The sequence below is a fragment of the Metopolophium dirhodum genome, chromosome 7 (genome assembly GCF_019925205.1).
Source record: "Metopolophium dirhodum isolate CAU chromosome 7, ASM1992520v1, whole genome shotgun sequence".
NCBI classification, from domain to species: domain Eukaryota; kingdom Metazoa; phylum Arthropoda; class Insecta; order Hemiptera; family Aphididae; genus Metopolophium; species Metopolophium dirhodum.
The window spans coordinates 31,285,487-31,307,037 of NC_083566.1; the positions used below are offsets into that span (position 1 = coordinate 31,285,487).

Consider the following 21,551-nt stretch of genomic DNA (forward strand, 5'->3'; position numbering starts at 1 on the left):
CACGGTATGACTAAATAACTATGATATAGTCAGGGCCGAGGGAGAGGGGTTTAAGGGGTCGTCACCACCCCTCACTCATTTAACTTAATATTTCAGTCGGCACATCAACATCGTTAAATACAAAAAAAATATGTATAAAATATAAAAATACAAAAGAAAAAGTAGGTAAGTGGATGTCACTTTTCTGTACAGTAGGTTACAAGTGGGTCACTGTAATGGATGGTGTTCAATTTTAATCCTTAGCTATAAAAGTTGAACATTTTATAAATGTTTAACTACAAAATAATTATTCAATTTTAAATGTGATCAATTTTGTCAGAATTTAAACTTTAAATGCTTATAAAAAAAAATTGTGACTATGTATTTTTAATATTTTTCAACTTCTATTGCGACAATATATCAGGAGCCATGCATTAAATTTCCACTCTTTTTTACCCAACAAATACAATCTTATTGATATTTATAGAAAAAAAAATAACTAAAAAAATTGAAAACTGACAATGTCCGTAAAGCTCAAAAACTCAAAAGAGTCAAAATATTTTCAAAATTGTATGGTGTGTAGAAAATGAAAATATAAACATTCAGTACAATTGTCATGTATCTGCAGTTATTTGTTTTTGAATAACACCAAAATAACAAAATCACTACATGAGAAATCGAGTGAATCGAATATTGTAAAAATATGAACTTCAAACGCTCATAAAAATTTGATTTGATTTGCTTGAAGACATTTTTTTTTTTTTTGATAAGGATAGACAAACTTAGGAATAATCTTGTATTAGGTACATTTTCAAATCTTAGATTTAAAAAAATTCCTAATTTTCCTTAATTTTTATGTTGTTTTTCCCGGCGCTTTTAGAATTTTAAAATTTGACCTCCCAAATGCACCAACTAGATTCACTTTCCCATCGAACAAGATACTGTTGAAGAAAATCGAAGCAGTTTTACCCCCAAACCATGATGACAACATTTAATTTTAGAAAATAAACTACAGTGGAAAAATATGTTCTATTTTAAGCTTAATGGGCCAATGTAATGATTTTTTCCCGTGTCTAAAATTTATATCGACATTTCACATTTATTGTATTATACGGGCTAAATAAGGATTTTGACGAATTCTTATTCCAGAACAATATCATAATTAATAGTGAATATTGAAAAATATAAATAAAAACATGCTTTGATCAAGATTTTATGTTTAGTGCCTGTACACTAATATTATTGAGCTCAAATGTATACAATAGATGGTGCTATAAAAAATAAAATCAAAATTTCGATGCTGAAGTTTTGCTTCAACATAGGTAGTATGGAATTGTAGAAACAAAAACTTGACATTTTGAGTGTAGCAAGAAAATTTTATTAGGGTTTATAATTTATGCATGAATTTCAGTCGTCACTTTCGTTAACCACGACCCCTCACAAATATTACCCAACGCCAGCCCTGGATATAACTATAATATAATACGGTGTTGATACTCGGCGTCGTATAGTAGTTACTTACTTTTTTGTCGTTGTTAATTAGCCATGTGCCCATGTAAAACCTACAATTTTTACGTGGTTTATTAACAATAACGTAAAAAGTAAGTAAGATAGGTACATTGTATACTTGCATTAATTCAAGCTTCAAAAAAATAAATATATTCAATCAAAACCAGATGACAAAATTGTTTAGTTTTTTGTTGTAATTAAAAGAAGAATAACCATGGACTTAAAATGCTTACCAAATATTTATACCACAGTTCTCTAGACATTTAACATTTTTAAAAATGTTTTGGGCCCTTTTGAGTTATCTATAGACATTTCAACAATTGACATTATTAGTTTTTATTGGACTTATGTTTGTAGTTTATGTATAAAAAAATATTTGTTTATGAGTAAAAATGCTCAAAAATTTGCATTATGAGCATTTTCAATTTATGCTATATTATATACGCATAACTTACTAAAAAATTTAACTATCGTAAAAAACTCACATACAAACACAGATAATGTACTTACCATCAAGTTTCATATTAGGTCGATTCACTCTAAATTGTTTAAGTTACGGAGCTAAACGCATTCTCCTGACCGTACATTTGCTATGTTACACACTTTTAAAACAAAAACAACTGTGTAGCGTTCTCTTAAGAAAACAATTTTAATATAATACATTAATTATTAATGATTTAATGATACATATTAATGATCAATATGTATCAAAATCTATATAAATAAGTCAGTCAGTTTTAGTAAACAATAAGGTTAAGCCATAACAGGTAGACGAGATAGGAATGGACAAAAAAAAAAGGGTTCTTTGGAAGTGGTTGCTTGACATAAAACTATATAATAAGATATTTATATGTCTTTAAGTATTTAGTACCAGATTATATGATTGGCATAAAAACAGTTAGGAAATGCACACATTCTCGGTTTCTTGCTGATAGTTTGAGTTATTTTAAATACAATTATCTAGGGATTGAAAACCATTTAACACTATCATATAAATATACTATGATTTATGGTGTATTGCCGTATTGGTATAACATCACAACATTTTGTATCAAGTTAATATCATTAACTAAGATTATTCTAGTTCACTTTTCATAGTCAGTCAGTGCGTTTATACAATGTGCAAAAACAGTTTTAGATTGACGGGTACAAGTATTTTAACTGGTAAATAAAATAACTCCAACTATAGATAAAGAAGTTAATATCAGTGGATTTCAAACAATTTTAACAGTATTATATTATAAATGTACAAGTGAATAAACACACTAAATGCGTTGTTCTGTGCTAATATCAAATACTGATATTTAATTTATATTTACGTAACGTTGCCTTGAAAGAAATCGTGCAACACCATTCTTCATAATATGGTAGGATCTTGAATGCAATAGATTTTTTCTGCATATTATTTAAGATCCGTACAAATAATTATCAAGATTAATTTTTTTGACCTATGTTTGTACAAAATAATTAAAATAATTGCTAAGTATAAAATGCATATAAATAAAACGCAAAAATTAGTCCATAATAAAATAAATTTATATTACTATAAAATTAATAAATTAATCATTACATCAAAATAGAATATATGATTATGTCAATTATGATGAAACAAAAAAATATCTAATATGTAAAATATGAATTTATTAATAATTCTTTTTTTTAATAAAAAAATCATCAAATTTTTAATAAAAATAATATATGTGTATAAAAATAATTATCTAAATTCAAGTTAATGTGCGCCTTAACAGACTTTCAAATTGTTTAGAAAACATCAAGCTTATGCAGGTAACGCGATTTAATGCCAAACATGACTATAACAATAAATTATTATAAATTGTATAGCAAAGTTGCTAATTAATTAGAATTTGTGATTGTCATTGGTTAATATTTTAATTTCTCAATTTATTATGTTACAGTTAAAAATACTGTGATAATTTATAAAAGTTGTGGGAAATTTCAAGCAGATGTCGATTTTTTTGGTGTATTATCATATGCTTTGCGTAATCTGCGCCTGAATTCTGATGGAAACTTTTCATAGCACTTCTTACATGCTGGTTTTAAGTCACATTCATAGAATTTTGTCTTTTGTGTCATTTTTTGATCACAGAATGAACATGCAAAGTGATGCACACACCAAGCTTTGTTCAAAGCAGTAAACACTGAAATTTAAAATAATTATTAATGACAAATTAAAATTGATTAAATGTATATATTGTTGTACTTACCATCACCAGAAATTACTTGATTGCATACAAAGCATAAGTTACCAAATAGTTGATGATAATGAGTTTCACAATAAGCTAGACCTTTTCTTTCATAATGCCTATGACCCAAAAACGGTTTTTCGCACTTTGCACAAACAAAATGTTCTACATGCCAATGTTTTCCTAGTGCTGTTACAACACGTTCTTCAATGGGTCGCCGACATGCACCACAAATTGGAATACCCATTTTGTCATGACATCGCAAACAGTACAACTCATTCTAAAAATAATAAAATCAAATACAATAATTTTAATATATTTTAAACAACATGTTTGTTTCATACCATTTCATTAGCTGTATAACCAGATCTATGTTTCAATTCACGAGCATCTGAATTCAGTTCGATTCCACAAGCTGTGCAATTGAAATGATACCCGTGATAGACCTCGCCTCTGAACCGTAATGGTTTGTCATCGATAACACCACTAAAACAATAAGATGTTGGGCATTTAGAGTACAGTAGGAAATGGTTATCATTTTATCACATCTTCACATACTGGCACTTGAAACATATGTGTCTACCAGACAAAACCGCTTTGTCTGCAGCATTACATTCGTGACACAGAGCTCTATTACGGTTGCGAACAAAACCACGGTCAGCTAGTTCCTTGTTGCACACTGCGCAGCAGAAGCAAGCCGGATGCCAAGAAGCAGACATCGCCTTGATGACACGGCCGATGACGAATTCACCGCATTTGCCACAGCAGGGTGCGAACAGTACTTGAAAGTCATGTTCGCAGTATTTGCGACCTTCAAACTCGTAGAACAGACCATCTGGGAATGGCCGGAAACACTGAGAGCATCTATTAACGGAAAACAAAACAGCATAAATCATTGTTACTAAATCATCTCACAGTCGTCGACCGGATAATATCAGGTATCCAGAATCACTACTCACACAAAACACTGCGGATGCCACAACTCACCCTGCGAGTTGACAATTTTGTCGTGAGGGTCGAAGCCGTCCCCGCAGCGGGAGCACGACATGTTACTGAACGACATGGTTACGCTGAAACGGGGTATCGGTTAAGTCGGGTTGGTTTCGTGACCCACCGTCCGGGGTTGTGACACTTACCCAGGCATCGAGATCTGATGTAGTCGTTATTCGTCCGCCGTAGCAACTGCTTGCGGTGGCCTGTGGAGGAAAACGAAAGAATGTTGGCAGGTACTATTATAGGTACGCAAATAAATGAATGAATGAAACTCGCAGAGACGAGGACTAGGATTATAATAGTAATAAATGGGTGTGCGCCCGAAACTAGTTATTTTCTTTTCTACTCACTCCATGTTCAGTAAGCCGTAGGCGTTATGTTGTGCAGGTACTCCCACGCGCCAAAATTAGAACGTTCCGGAAACCGACTACCTACAACTATTGCTACCGCAGGAAGGAGTCACGACTCACGGGCGTCGTAACATAGTACCACTCCACACTCGTAGTTCGTACACGCACACTAACGCCGTAGAATCACGATTACACGACTGCACATTGCTATTTATGGATAACGTCGTGTCAAGGACTTCAGGGAAGTAAACGGAGCGCGTCGACATAATGATGATGATAAAAAATTTTCTCGTTTTCGGTTTCGTTTCTTTTTCATTCATCAGGTTGGCGCTTCTGTCTCATCCCTACCAACCCGCGACCCGCGGATCCTTCCATATTTTCAAATTAACAGAAAAAATTAACAGAATCAAATGAAAATCTCCGTGATACAGTCATCCGTGTACATGATATAAACAACACGGTATGATCACAGATTATATGAAAACAGATTGTGCACTTCCTATGCTGCAATGTAAAAAATGAATAAGGTGTTCTGATTGGTTGTCTCCCAAATCAGTGTGACTACAAATACCAATGCTAATTTATTGTATATACTTACATACCATAATATTGAAATTTGAATTATTGAATTAAGCTAAGTGAACTTTTCAATTGCAACTCAATGCTCATAATATTGTACTTTGGTAAAAGTAATAGAAAAGTAAAAAAGGTGGATAAGTGGATGTCGCTCTGCTGTACAGTAGGTTACAAGTGGGTCACTGTAATGGATGGTGTTAAATTTGAATTCAATGATATAATATCATTGTATAAGAAAAACGATTCTGAGCGAAAACGGTCAGTCAGCCTATGATTTTACCAAGTATATTTTATGATATTATTGCGAATAAAGTAATTTATATATAACCTATTTACGTGGAGCCTTGTTTTAAATTTTCAATCCTTAGCCATAAAAGTTAAACATTTTATACATTTTTAACTACAAAATAATTAATAAATTATAAATTTGATAAATGTTGTCAAAATTTGAACTTTAAATGCTTATAAAAAAAAATTGTGCCTATGTATTTTTAATATTTTTCAACTGCTATTAGAACGATATATCAGGAGCCTTATATTAAATTTTCACGCTTTTTTACCCAACAAATAAAAATTTATTGATATTTATAGAAAAAAAACTAAAAAAATTGAAAACTGACAATGTCCGTAAACAGCTCAAAAAGAGTCAAATTATTTTCAACATTTTATGGTGTATAGAAAATGCTAATATAAACATTCAGTAAAATTTTCAAGTATCTACAGTCATTCGTTTTTTAATTACAATAAAATAAGAAAATTGTTACATGAGAAATCGAGTAAATATCAAATGTTGTAAAAATATAAATTTCAGACGCTCATAAAAATTTAATTTAAGTTTCTTCTAGACATTTTTTTTTTGATAAAGGTAGACAAACTTATGAGTAATCTTACATTACATTTTCAAATCTTAGATTTAAAAAGAATAATTTTTATGAATTCTCATCAAAATAATTTGCTATTTTTCGTGATTTTTCCGTATTTTGTCAAAATTTGAACTTTAAATGCTTATAATTAAAAACTGTGACTAAGGATTTTTAATTTTTTTCATCTGCCTTTGAAACAATAACCTAGGAGCCTTCTATTAAATTTTCAAGCTTTTTTACTCAACAGATAAAATTTTATTGATATTTATAGAAAAAAAAACTAAAAAAATTGAAAACTGACAATGGCCGTAAACAGCTCAAAAAGAGTCAAAATATTTTGTAAATTTTATGGTGTATAGAAAATGCTAATATAAACATTCAGTCAAAATTTCATGTCCCTACGGTCATTTGTTTTAGAGTTACACCAAAAACCAAAATCGATTTCAAAAACAGATTTTGCGTAAAAATTCCCGTTTTTCCTTAATTTTTCTTTTGTTTTTCACGTCGCCTGTGAAAACTACTGGGAAATTTTTACTTTTGACCCCCCAAAGTACCAACTAGATTCACTTTCCTATCAGAAAAGTTACTATTGAAGAAAATCCAAGCACTTTTACTGTCCTAAAAGGTGATGACAGACACAAAAAAAAAAAAAATAAAAAAAAAAAAAAACACACATAATTGTAGAATCAATACATTCATCGCTTCACTCAGAATCTAAAATGCAAATCGTTGTCTCCAAAAATATATTAATTTAAATTTATCACAATATCAAACAATATTTTTACAATTAAAAAAATTTAGAATGTAGGTAAATTACAAATACCTTATACTTTTTACTATAAACAATTAAATATATTATAAATTATAAAAATAATTAAGTACAAAATTTTATTACAAATGGCTTTCTTTCTAATTTATTTATAAATTATTTAATATACACAATTTTCTATTTTTTTTTTGTTTTTCTGATATTAAATTCCTATTTAAAAATTTTATAGCAGCATGAATCCTAAATCTTATAAAATAATTAATTAAATACTCTTTATTAAATAGTGGACACGGATGTCGAAATACAACATTAGTCATGCTTAACTTTAACTTAATACCTACTTCATTTTCAATAGATAATTGTGGAAACCTATTTATAAAAATGTTTTCTAACTCATCTATAAAAACATAAAATTCATGTTGTGGCATCATTAAATTGCCAAACATTGATTTTTCTGAATATTCATATGGTTTGAAATAACAAAGTAAAAGAGTCATCCAATTTTTTTTGTGATTTTGCATAATGAATACAAACTTCGCAACTATATTTTTCAAAACATTTTTTCATCAAAAACCCACAAACATATATAAAAGCATTTTTCTCAGGCATCGATAAGTTCCTATAATCTGGGGTATCTATTTTAAGTGTATTTTTAAATTTAAATGGATTTTTATCTTGAAATATTATTTTTATGGTTTCGTCATTAAAAGAATCAGTATTTATTTTAGATAAAGTTTCATCCAAGTCTGTTATGCAATTGGCATTGTCTGAGTGAGTAAAATAATTAAGACAAAAATTTTGTTTAAATGACCAGATGAATTGTATGGGAGTTGGATTAACACTATTTCCATCATGTATAAATTTTTGTCATATACTCTGTTATCACTATCAGGTGAGCCTATTGATTAAGATTATCAATTATAATTTCTTATCACGGGACCCAACTGTCCCCATCCCAGCCACCAGTATATGACAAGTTTCAAATATTTTTAGTTCGTTGAAATGGTGACATTGATTCTGGCGGTGATCATATCAGGCCGTTTTTTGTTTACATTTAAGTGCACAATCTGTTTTCATATAATCTGTGGTATGATCGCAGAAGTCCTGATTTGGTCCAAGTCCGCGCACACGTCACTTGCGTAACCCGTATCATCATATTGTCATTAAATTATTACTACTATACACTGCTCTACGTCACGTGCTTGCCGAATGATCTGACCGTGAAAAACTTACGATCATACCACGGGTTAAACTTTGAATTAAATTATAATTTGTCGTGGATCATACCTTGTTTTTAAAATACCTTGTACATATATATAATATATAACTTCTCAACATCGTGATCCGTGGAATATACATAAATTCCCATGTTAAATGCGTTCCGATGAATAGGTTCATAGATGGCGTTGCGTCACGCGTGTACGGTAAGCACAGATTTCTACATGGTTTCCAAAGTCTGTGACTGGTAGCGTACAATTTTTTTGCCTTGTGGCAGTCCCCCTGGCTCCTACCCGCCCCAGCCAAACCAGAGTTCTGGTAATATTCTTTGATCTATGGTACGTGCAGCATCTCGACGAATACAGCATACCAGAAGTTGTAACCTGTAATAATAATAGTTACCGCTCTTGTGATTTTTTTTGTTATCAGCAAATCGCAACATTTGAATTTTGAATTTTTTTTCGTTGATTGTTCTCAAGAAGTTTAAACCGGTATTTATACAGTGTTTATTATTTGCACTGCAGGACATATTTTTAAGTAGCAAAACCGTTAAAAACTTCAATTGGTTTTCAGATCTATTCGTCAGAACATCATTGATAATCGCTGCGCAAAACCCTATATTGTTTATCGTATCCAAACGACGGAACTGCGAAATGGAACCTATGGCTCTAGGATCACCGTCACACGACAGTCCACAAAAACCTACCTATCTTCCTGGATACTTGATGGGCGAACGTGCTCAATCGCCGATCGGTAATGTTTCCATTAGCACCATGTCTCCGTTACGTGCAAATCGTAGCCACACCCCGGATGTACACACTACGTTTTTAATGCGCAATTTTCATCATGAACTAAGCGATAAGCCGTATGTATTTTATATAACAATTGGTCTATAAGAATACTCCATTACAGAGTTTTGTTTGCTTTTTCAGATCTTCCACTCCTATCTCAAATAGAGTCAATGATGAACCAACAAAAGCTCCAACAGTTGATTTATTTGATGCGATAAATACTTCGGACTATAGTGAAAAGCAGTAAATATATTATATTATATATTCTAAATTTAAGTTCAGTGATCATCGGCTATATATTTTATTAAAATGGTTTTTTTTTTTTTTTATACAGGTGTAATAATAAAGAAAATAAACAATTTTATTCTGATAAAAACAATCTGGTTGAACAACCAAAAGCTGTTCCGGGATGTTGGATCACAGTTTTTGGCTTTTCAAATTCGAATAAAGATGAAATATTATCTAAATTTAAACACATGGTGTCTTGTTGTGATGTGAGACAAGCTGGGCCAAATTGGGCACACATATGTTTTAGTGATCCTACAGATTATCATCGTGCTCTATTATTTCATGGCCAAGTAACCAATAATGGAGCTATGATTGGAGTTATTCCATGTAATGATAAGGTAAAAAATATTATGATTTAATACAGTTATAATGTATTTTATATAAATACAATTAATATTACTTTTCAGACAATTTTAAATGAAAATATTAGCCCTATCGATTCACATCCTGGTCCAAGTACTGACATTTTATCAAAATCGCTGCGTTCACCAATTTTAGGTCAACAATTTTCCAGTCCAAATGATTCAATCTCTAAAAGAAATAATATCAGACCAATGTCTATAAAACCTATACCTATCCAAGGAAAAAATGTAAGTTTCATTGTGATTTATGAACAAACTAATTATACTATTAATTCTTTAAAAATAAATTGTATTTGTTTTTATTAGAACTCTCCTTCAGCTACAACTTCAAATGGTATTGTTACAAAAACTTTGGATTATTTGTTTGGTTGGTAGGTAAGAAATTTAAATATGCATAAGACGAAATCATTAGTGATTTTCAAACCATTGTTTATATTTTATTATTTTAATACATTTTTTTTTGAAATCAATTGTTTAGTTATTAGTAAATAAAATTCTAATTGGTTATTGGAATTTCAAACTGATGTAAGTCCTTTGATTATATTATAATAAATATCCAAACCTCTGATAAATGTTTTCTCGTTAAGAAATTCATTATGATCATGCAATAACGTTTTTGTTTGGTTCATTGGGGAAAATCCCAAAGCTGGTATACCAACCTATTAAATTTAAAAATATGAGAGAGGTATTATAATATTGTAAATTAAATTTAGGTACTTATACTTTACATTTCTTATAAACTTGCTATCTGTTCCTGCGGGAAATATACAAGTATTGATTTTCATGTCCCTGAAAAAATATCTAAGTTTATTTCAAGTCAAAAACTTCTGTGTACTTAAAGGTCTTACAAAATTAAACATACATTTTATCACATTCATTCTTGAATGCAATCCACCATGGATTTGTATTATCAATTTTAGTTGGTCTAACACGAATTGGGTTATCTTTAAATTGAACGTGGACGCCTGGACCAGCATTACGACACCATTCTTCTACAGTTTCCTTCATTTTTTTGATATCTACATTAATTGCTAACCGTATATCAAAAGTAACTGATAATTCAGTAGGCACAACATTTATCTGACACCCCCCATTAATCATTGTTAAGTTTATAGTAGTCACATCTCCAAGTTCTAAATCACTGTTTTGTAATTTAGTTTTTTCATGTTCTCTCCAATTCATAAATTTATTGATAATATATTGTAATTTTTCTCCGGCTGTATTTTCATGTAGTATTGAACCATGTCCAGTCTGGCCAGTACAAGTTATAATTAAATCTATATAAAAAAAAAAAGTAATTCTTCTTTTAAAGTAGATTATAATTTTATTGTAATCTGGTATAACTTACACCAAGATGTTCTTTCACAATAATATACATCAAAAACTTCAAGCGGTGTTGCTATTCCTTCATCCAGAGCAAAACCGACATTTAATTCTGCAAACTCCGAAGTTGTAACAAATTTAGCCATACCAAACTTACTTCCTATTTCTTCATCTAAATTTACTAAAATATAAATATTTTATTTTTAAAAACATTATAATTATTGTATTTACCCGGTGTAAAACATATATGTATGGTTCTTTTCAGTTTGAGTTTTTCTGTAATATACTTTCTGATAGTTTCTAAATATTGAATTCCAACACATTTCATATCTTGTGCACCTCTAGCATATATATTTCCACTTTCATCTTTGTGTGCAGAAAATGGATCATATGTCCACTTCTCCTAAAAAAAATTAATGTTCAAGCTAACATCCACTTAAACATATTGAAAATAGGTAATAAAAATGTTTTACTAACAGGATACACTGGAACAACATCCATATGAGAGGTAAGTAATAAAGATGACAATTCAGATTTTTGTCCTACCCATGTAATAATTACAACTGGTTTTTCTGGTGTCATATAAAACACTTTTAACGGAAGACCTAATCTTTGGGCTTGGCGTTCAAGAAACTTTATACATTCACCTATTTATAATATTTAACTAAATAATTCAATAATTATTATAATATTTAGATGAAAACTAAAAATACAAACTGTAGTCGACATTTGGTTGAACTGTTGGTATCCGTAGATATTCTCTAAATATTGTCACAGATTCGTGTTCATCAAGTAAATTTGCTGATGACATTTTAGATTTTCAAAAATTATTTTTACAAGTTATATAACAATGTACAATTTTTAACAATCCTTTTTTTTTGTTAGAATTATATGTTGAATCACTCAGTATTTAATTTCAACTATCATTAAATAATAAATTGGTAACTTGTTGGTAATGCGGATTGATAATAAATAATAATTTCAATTAAATACTAAATAAATATGATAAAAGATAATTTCTAGCACTTCTTAATCTGCTGTTTACCAATATTAAATATACCATAAAAAACCTGATTAAAAATAATATTAAACATTAATTGATGATTGCATCACTTTATTATTTAATAATATATGACATCAAATAAATATTTATTTGTGCATTTAATGTTAAATAATGACAAGGTATAATTAACTAGGGTTTACATTTTGTTAATTGTATATGTATTGAAGTGTCAATTTAAATAATGTTAGGTAATACAAACATGGGGCCAAGCAATGCGTAAACAGTACAGCTCCCATGTAATGTTTAACAAGGAAAAAAAAAGGTAATACAAAAACATGTATTTGTAAATTATTAACGTTATATTGTTATTCTTACTACCAGTTTATTTCATCTATTATCTGCACACAAAATTGAAAGTTGAAATATTTATACTAGACAAAACTAAATATCCTATGTATTTTTTGGTACAGGATGTGCTTTTAGACCTTAAACGCCCATTCTGTGTTATGGTTATAGACATGTGTATTATAAAAAAAGTAGACTCAGAAGTAAGGCTCTCCAGGATTTTTAAAAAATACCCAAATTCTAATATTTGTAAAAATAGATTAAATACTACTGGTCTGCAGCATTCTTATAATTGTAAAATTTTCAAAAACTAAAGCTCAAATGCGGTACAGCACTAGCCAGACCAACTCAGCAACACTGTTTAGAACCTAAGAAGTAAATAGATATCATAGGGCTACATTTTGTTAGGTCTAACATTTTGTTGGAATATTAATTATTTAAAAAACAATACCAAATTAAGTTTTTTGTATATTATAATTTGTAAATCATTATTGAATATTATGGTGTAATTTGTACATCAATTAAAAAAAATTGATGTTTGGATTGCGCTGGTCCATAAAAAAATACCATTTAATATTTCTGCAATATTTTTTGTTTAAAGCAGCAAAATTTAAATTTAAAACAAATAGTTTATTATTAACATATTTTGAATAAACAATAAAACAATTTATTAAAACATAACATAACCAACAAAGTTTATAACTCAATTTATAAAATAATTACATTTATAATTTATATATTATTTACTATTTAATACTTAGTTAACACATAAATCTTTTTTTTATCTCAATTTTTTAATAATGATATATAATATATTCATTATATAGTAGAATTTCGGTAATCTAGCAGATATCAGACCAGAGTACTCCCGGATTAACAAATCACCAGATCGATGGAGGTTCACATAAAAACAAAAATTTTTTTTTTATTTATGCTTTTAAGAGTTTCTTTTAGTTATAAAAGCACCAAAATATCACTTGCAGATACTTTGTTTTCTTCTGTTTTATGGTTATTATAAGTTGTAACGAAAAAAATTAAAAATATATCTGGATTACTGGACGTACCAGATTATTGCAGGATTACCAAGACTACTATATATAATTTAATTATAACACATTTTTAACAAAAAATTTAAATAAATAGAACTAAATTTAAAATGATTAAACTCAAATTGTTATTTTTTTTTTATAAAGTAAAATCTGAGGTATAATATTCTTATAATTAATAACAAATATAATTTTTCATCGTTAAAATTAATTAATATATTAAGATAAATAAAAAAAAAATTGTAACTCAAACAGATGCAAGGCTCTTAATAATATTATAATAAATATCTATGCCGTCCAGGAATGTCTTCTCATTCAAAAATTCATCATGATCATGTAAAAGAATAGGAGTATTATTTATTGGTGAAAATCCTAAAGCTGGAATACCAATCTGCAATTAAAAAAAAAATTAGTTATTATTGATATAGTAATTGAATCTTTTAATAAACACAACTATGTTTAATTAATGTCCATGTATGGCAGTATTGTTTATAGAAAATCTGAATAAATCTATATTTAGGTACTAAAAATTAAAAATTAATTTAATTTAAACTTTAAACAAAATCTGATTTAATAATATTTTAATTTGGATCAATATAAATTATTATTAAGAGAATGTTGTACATGTGTATGTGTTGTTTCTGTCTTACTAACATACGAAAATTCATGTTCAGCAGTTCCAATTTTGTGTTTTAATATTAAAGTGAATTGACCTATTACAAAACTTAAAAGGAAGAACATTATCTTTGTTATCCTGTAGGATTTTTACATATTTTAGTTTTTGAGCAAGTTATGAGTATATAAAATATTTATATTTAAAAATTCTCATAAGCTAATGTAACGATTGCTAAACTAACACAAAATTGAAACTGCTGAATGTACGTATGTATGTTATGTGTTTGTAAGACAAGGACAATACATGCAAGTATGACAGACATCCTCTTAAACATTTCAATAATGTAGTGTATAAATACCTCTCTAATATATCTACTATCTGTTGCGCCAGGAAATATATACGTTTTTGTTTTCAAATTCCTAAAATTAAAATTAAAATTAGTTTCTCATCAAAATAATTGTTTGATACAATTTAACAATTCATGTTTTTGCCATTTTAAAATATTAAAACTAAAACAGTTGATTAATTATTTATTTTAATGTTGACTATACATTAAAACATTATGCAATAAACCATCGATGTTGCAATACATTTCAGTGACCTGTTTATAATTTTTCTAAATTTTATTACAAAATTGGTAAAATAAATTACAAATAAAAGAAAATAGTCATGGAATTATTTTACTAATGAGTAATAATATTTTAGTACAATTAAAATTATTATTTTTTTATTTTTTTGTAGAAAATATTGATAGTTTAATGTTAATACTTACATTTTATCACACTCATTTTTAAATGTAACCCACCAAGGGTTTTCTGGTGCAATTAGTGTAGGTTGAATGAATGCACTTTTACTCTTAAATTCAATAGTTACACCTTCACCAGCTTCCTCACACCATTTTTCAACAGTTTTTTCTATTGTTGTAACATCTACAGCAATACTCAATCGTACATCAAAACTAACTGTCAACTCTGGTGGCACCACATTAATTTGACATCCTCCATTTACCATCGTTAAATTTATTGATGTGACATCTCCAGAATCCAATTTACAATTCTTCATTCTTAATTTTTCGTGTTCCCTCCAATTCATAAACTTATTAATGACATATTGCAACTTTTCTCCAGCTGTATTTTCGTGTAATAAGGACCCATGTCCAGGTGTACCAGTACATTTTATTTGGAGATCTATCAATAAACAAAAATTAAATTTTATAAGAAATTAACATATAACTGTATGAATTTACTAACGCCATAGAGTTCGTTCTCCATAATATATACTGAAACTATCATCGCTACTAGCCAATCCTTCATCTAACGCAAAACCTACATTTAATGATGCAAATTCAGGGGACCCAACAAACAATTTCATTCCCAAATGTCCACCAGTTTCTTCATCTAAAACAAAATTTCAATATAACTCATCATCATAATGTTAGTACAAAATTAAAAACAACACAAACCAGGCACAAATAACATATGTATAGTCCTATCAAAAACTAATTTATCTTTTAAATATTTTCGTATTGTTTCTATGTATTGTATCCCAACGCATTTCATATCTTGTGCTCCTCTAGCGTAAATGTTTCCATTTTTATCTTTATGTGCAGAAAATGGATCGTGAGTCCAAAATTCCTATATACAAAAACAAGGAAATTATATAAATTATTACAGTTATTAATTATATACATTTATAACTTTATAAGTAATAAATAATAAACTAAATCAAGATGTTAGGAATCCAAAATTGTACAGTCCTACTACATTATAATATTATATTTTTTAAATACTAAACGTTAAGTGAATTTCTAGATCAATAAATACCTTTTCCTTAAACTAAATTGAATTATTATTATTGTAAATATACACAATACCTACATATTTTTAATACTTATTTTCCTAGAATACAATCATTTATTAATAATTAAAATTAAAAATAAAAGCTAGTTCTTTAATGATAGCTAAAAGAATTTATAATATAATAATATTTACAGAATATACTGGAACAACATCCGTATGAGAGTTAAGTAGTATAGAAGGAAGTTCTGGTTTCTGCCCAAGCCATGTTATAACTACTATTGGTTTACCAGGGGCCATATAATAAATATTTGATGGAAGATTTAAGCTTTGGGCTTGACGCAATAGAAATTCAACACATTTACCTACAGGAAATAAAAATATTATTTAGTTTTTACATATTTATAACCATGATTAAAATAAAATATACATACTATAATCAACATCAGGGTGAACGGTGGGAATACGTAAATATTCTCGGAAATTAGTTACAGCTTCGTTTTCATCACCATCTTTGCTAGAAGACATTTTTCTCCTTTTTGTTTTTAAAAATTCAGCCTATATTATCATGAAATAAAGTAAATAAATATTACTTAAATAAAATAACTATTATTTTAAATTTTAATTCTATTTAATAGGTGCCTAGTATTGCTTGCTTGTTAATAAATATCATTACAAATCATTAGGTTTGGATTAACATGCATTAAAAACTCTTTAAGATTAGAAAATATGTTTTATTTTATTAAGATAAATAACGTATAATTCATTTAATACTTATGTTATTTAATCAATAATTAACAAGTATTAGTTACAAAATAACTATGTACTGTATGTTTTAACTCATCCACAAAACACAATTTATTTGTATTCTCTTTTTAATCTGTTTACCCACTTATACTACACAATATTAGTATATCATAATATTAATAATTAATATACTTTTTAGCAAGGCTGGGCTTTAACGAGTTAATAAGTTAAAAGTTATTTAAAGGGTATTTTATACCGTGATTGGCATGATTTTCTGTTTTTGTCTAACACATGTGCGACATAGTATCTTAGACGTGTTTTTTGCCAAACATTCAAATTGATCTAATAAAGCAATAAAAATTCTAAAAAATAGATTTGAATTTGTGGTCAAGTCTACTTGAAATCGACTTAACCACATTTTTGAATTTTTGATTTTACTTTTCCAAAAATTAAAATACGACCATTTTTAATATGATATTTTTAGGAATTTGGGGAATAATATCAAACATGTGAGAAAGTCGATTTTAAGTAGACTTGACAACAAATTCAAATCTGTTTTCAGATTTCTTATCGCTTCAATAGATCAATTTGAATGTTTGGCAAAAAACACGTCTAAGATACTATGTCGCTCCTATGTTAGACAAAAACAGAAAATCATGCCAATCACGGTAAGTTAATTTTGAATATTCATATTATTCAAAAAATATTATTTGAAAAAAAATATATATTTACGAAAAATGTTGTACATATTTTTATAGATAAAAATTAATAAGTTGTATTAATTTACTAATTAATAATAATATAGGGGTAACAATGCAACATTAGTGGCCCATATAAAGACATCAATAGATACGAGCCCACGAAGCCACGATTCATATTTATTATTTATCAAGATTTAATATTATAACCATGATTGTGAGCATTTCAATTTATATAGTATATTTTATATTATATTAAATACCTATCTACCTATACTGGTTTTGTGTATTATACTTTTATACATTCATAGTTAGCAACGACGAGGCAGTACTATGGCTAGATAGACTGGACGTGGACATTTAACATCAACGACAAAAATAACTAATTAATTAATTAATTAAAATTATAATTAACTGACATATTGTTACCTACAATCCATATTTTTTAAACTATTCATTTAACTGTACTGATTAAAGACAAACCCAATTTTTGATATTTTTATTATATATGTTATACTGTATTTGCATTCCCTATGGTCATATGAAAATAAATAATAAAACATTCATAGTTCATACAGTTTACGCTGATATTAAAATTTAATGGATATTTTGAATAACCTAGTTGTAAAATACAAATCTTATATACATATAATATTCACTTATAAGTAGAAATATATTAGTTTTTTTTTATAATTTTTAAATGGTCAAGTAATTAATTTTTCAAATTATAAACGTTAAACAATACAGAAAGCACATTTAAATGAACCTAGTGTGAAGTATGAATAGTTTTAAAATCATACAGTCCTACAGGTTTTAAATTACATTAATATGTATCTATATTCATATACCTAGGTAGGTAGTGGTTATCACTTATTCTTGCATTATTTTTATTATTAATTTAACTTTTAAACTAATTGAAAAAAATACTTAACATAATTTAATCCATTAGCGCCCAAATTATTTTTTTTTAAATTTTCAATAAATTTTTGTTGACAACTTCTATAAATACACTGATATTAAAATAAAAAAATTTTTTTTTCTAATCATAGTTTTGTTGCCATATGTTTACGCTGAGCGCATAGGGTTAATTGAGTTAAAAAATATCATCAACTTGCCCAGTCTTGCTTTTTAGTATTTACTACCAAAAAGAAATAACTAATCATAATTTTTTGAAAAACTTTATTTTTAGGCTTTAGCACTTTTGTACTATTAATGACACATTATAGGTACAATTATAGTCTACAATTATTTGAAGATATAAAACTATAAGTTATTTTCTAACCTATTGATTTCTTGATTTGATCATTTATTTATCAAAAATTAATACTAAGCTAATGAGTTTTTTTTTTTACTTAAAAATTAAAAAATTTAAATATTTACAAAAAAACTACAATTTTAACTTTGTGTACAAATTATTAAATTTAACTTTAAGACAAGATTTAAACCAAGCCAAATTCCCATGCATAGCCATTACTAATAATAAATATTTAAGAAAATATGCTGCCAGCAAGAATACAAAAATAAATATATAATTAATATAACAAAACAAATTTCAAACATCTGTAATTAACTATTATATTAGTTTAATTTCATACCAAGGTAAAAATACACCAGGTCAGATACACTGTTTAAAAGTAAAATTAATTAAATGGTAATAATTGATAAATATAGGTACTAATTTAAAATTGTTATTACGATGATTTAATGAATAAAGCCTTAACCTGAATACAAAATTATCACTAATAACTTTTGCTACAATTAGGTTATTGGTTTTAATTTTTTTTTTAATTATATTTTATTTACCCTGCTATGAAATTATAGTTACATAAATATTTTCCAAAAGAAATACACTGAAGCATACAATTTTTTTAGTAATTAGACCACAAATAAAGCAAATATAGTTCTGTGCTGGCTTTGGTTAGACAAATTAAGCATGGCATCTGGAGTTTAGTCTGTGCTAATTTGCTAATTAAGTGAAATTATTAAATTTGAATAATATGGTTAATTGGAAACTATTCAAAATACACTTAAATTTCTCAAAAATAAATTTTAAATGTCGATAACCTAATATGTTTAGTGTAAAAAATTGTTTGTTAAAAAAAAAATACAATATTGATATTGTGGCATTCAAAAAATATTCTCACCATGATATTATTATAATAATATTATGTTTTAAATTATACATTAGTAAGTTGAACGATTGTATTCCATTATTGATCATAACACAAGTCAGCACTTTGTGTTTGCCTGTATAACAAACGTGAATGGCAAAGAATATATTAATGAAACCTAAAACTGAATAAAATGTTTAAACCTGCTATAATTTTCAACTGTAATTAAAATAAATAAGAATACCCCCAACATCAGTTTAATCGAATCCAGGTCATTAGTTCACCACAGCATAGTTTCCCTTGCAGCCCTTCAATAAAATTTGACAAATAATTTTTAAACAAAGAAATCCTGGTACAGGATATAGTAATAATTGGGTAAACACTCGGCGAGTGGTACAGCTGATATAATAATACCAAAAATTATAAAGCGAGACAACTTAAAAATTTCATCAATTTAATACGTACCTAATATTATTCATAGGTAAACATTTGAAAACCAACAAAATATATAATTTATTATTATAAATCTTAATAATATCGAATCAAACATTATATAATATTACGGCACACGACTTACCTGTTATTAGTGTATACCGTGTAATGTAAGTGTATGGTGTATAGACGGCACCACCTCGGAAAATGTTGGACAAATTGTTAATAATATAATATTATATAGTAACCACTGTATGTATTTTGCGGGTTCGACTCTAATTACCTCTCGCCAAATGCCGATTCGCACATAACACTATAGATGTTTAGTATATTATATTATGTGTGTGCGTGTGTGTGCGTGCCGCAGAGTTAATTGGTAGTAAGAAAAAAATGTAATAGTTATTGCCCACTTAAAGTCCTACATAATATTATAATATTCTGATATTCATTCGTTCGGGTCACGTTATCACGCACGTACGACGATAGCTGCTGCTGTCATTGCTAACGTAACACCAATATGGTTTTCTCCCGTACACGCATATTATTATTATATGTATAATACGTGTTTTCGCGAATATTCCTCGGCCGGCTACCGCCCGCGACGCAGGAATGCAGTCGACGACAAACTGACGAAAAAAATCGACCTCAAGGTACACAGCGCCTGGCGCCTGCCGACTGGTCAGTTCGTCAGTGGCAGTGACCACTACAACTGAGAGCCGTTTTCTGTTTTCACCACTCGTTTTACTCGGCTGCAACTTGGGCTTACTATACTGTCCGAGTCCCGACCATGATGAAATAATACAAATTTTTATTTCGTCACACCGCGGTGTCCGACGACAGAGCGCCTCCGCTCTTGCGCTACGCCCACAAAATACTAGAATAGGTGAATCTGAAACACTGAAACCTCAAACCTAGTTTTCATCTATACCCTGCTACGCCTGTCACTCGTCAGCAGCAGTTGTAGCTGTAGGCGACCCGCGCAATTATTATGTTTTATTATTATTAATAATCCCTTTTCTGTTATCATCAACTTCCGTTATCATCAGTCGTATTTTGCGGCCGCGATTCTCTTATCACCATTTTGACGACGAGCCACGAGCGACGCCGCCGCCGTTTTCTGATTATCTATTCTATTCATAGAAAAAAAATACTAACGAAGTACGGACCACGGACGCGGTGCGCCCATAGATAATATGAGAAACTTTTATATTATCTATGGGTGCGCCTTTCGATTTTATTATTATTGTTGTTTATCATTATAATATTATTATGGATTAGGGCACGAACTCTGTTGCATTTGCAATTTGCATCTCATAACCATCTAACCATGACCGTCTCTTATAAAGCCATTGTAGTCTTGCCGTCTTGGAGATGTGAAGGGTTATTAATATTATTATTTTATATAATTTTGTGTTACAATTAAACTTTAAAAACCTCATTTTCAATGAAAAATCATGAGCAATTACCAAGATACCTAGAAGAATGAAAGGACGGAATGATTTGGTTATGTGTGACATAATCCTCGAAATTAG

At 28.5% G+C, this 21,551-nt stretch overlaps 4 protein-coding genes and 1 pseudogene across 6 annotated transcripts; 1 reads left to right on the top strand and 4 right to left on the bottom strand.

Annotated features, from left to right (window-relative positions):
- Positions 1–3,002: 3,002 nt before the first annotated feature.
- On the bottom strand, positions 3,003–5,464 carry LOC132949398 (LIM and senescent cell antigen-like-containing domain protein 1). The gene is made up of 7 exons (XM_061020266.1): positions 5,036–5,464; positions 4,829–4,888; positions 4,652–4,762; positions 4,251–4,556; positions 4,037–4,178; positions 3,714–3,972; positions 3,003–3,647 (listed from the first exon to the last, which is right to left on the bottom strand). The coding sequence occupies exons 2-7, from the start codon at positions 4,834–4,836 to the stop codon at positions 3,445–3,447; spliced, it is 1,029 nt and encodes a 342-aa protein (XP_060876249.1). The 5' UTR covers positions 4,837–4,888; positions 5,036–5,464; the 3' UTR covers positions 3,003–3,444.
- Positions 5,465–7,392: 1,928 nt separating this feature from the next.
- On the bottom strand, positions 7,393–7,852 carry LOC132948475 (uncharacterized; annotated as a pseudogene).
- Positions 7,853–8,367: 515 nt separating this feature from the next.
- LOC132948136 (nucleoporin NUP35-like) lies at positions 8,368–10,474 on the top strand. 2 transcript variants are annotated; one of them, XM_061018466.1, is made up of 7 exons: positions 8,368–8,799; positions 8,891–8,952; positions 9,035–9,326; positions 9,394–9,495; positions 9,587–9,878; positions 9,948–10,130; positions 10,209–10,474. In XM_061018466.1, the coding sequence occupies exons 3-7, from the start codon at positions 9,115–9,117 to the stop codon at positions 10,275–10,277; spliced, it is 858 nt and encodes a 285-aa protein (XP_060874449.1). In that variant the 5' UTR covers positions 8,368–8,799; positions 8,891–8,952; positions 9,035–9,114; the 3' UTR covers positions 10,278–10,474. The 2 variants fall into 2 exon arrangements, with proteins under 2 accessions (XP_060874449.1, XP_060874448.1); XM_061018465.1 differs by having other exon boundaries at positions 8,368–8,952.
- Positions 10,418–12,172, bottom strand: LOC132948135 (aminoacylase-1B-like). Of its 2 annotated transcripts, none has more exons than XM_061018463.1 (7): positions 11,943–12,172; positions 11,703–11,872; positions 11,457–11,628; positions 11,251–11,397; positions 10,765–11,179; positions 10,631–10,691; positions 10,418–10,561 (listed from the first exon to the last, which is right to left on the bottom strand). In XM_061018463.1, the coding sequence occupies exons 1-7, from the start codon at positions 12,034–12,036 to the stop codon at positions 10,418–10,420; spliced, it is 1,203 nt and encodes a 400-aa protein (XP_060874446.1). In that variant the 5' UTR covers positions 12,037–12,172. The 2 variants fall into 2 exon arrangements, with proteins under 2 accessions (XP_060874446.1, XP_060874447.1); XM_061018464.1 differs by having other exon boundaries at positions 11,703–11,889; positions 11,943–12,060.
- A 1,045-nt stretch (positions 12,173–13,217) lies between these two features.
- Positions 13,218–20,895, bottom strand: LOC132948134 (aminoacylase-1-like). The gene is made up of 9 exons (XM_061018462.1): positions 20,165–20,895; positions 19,621–19,723; positions 16,466–16,589; positions 16,227–16,396; positions 15,698–15,869; positions 15,486–15,632; positions 15,008–15,422; positions 14,594–14,654; positions 13,218–14,010 (listed from the first exon to the last, which is right to left on the bottom strand). The coding sequence occupies exons 2-9, from the start codon at positions 19,621–19,623 to the stop codon at positions 13,867–13,869; spliced, it is 1,236 nt and encodes a 411-aa protein (XP_060874445.1). The 5' UTR covers positions 19,624–19,723; positions 20,165–20,895; the 3' UTR covers positions 13,218–13,866.
- Positions 20,896–21,551: the final 656 nt, after the last annotated feature.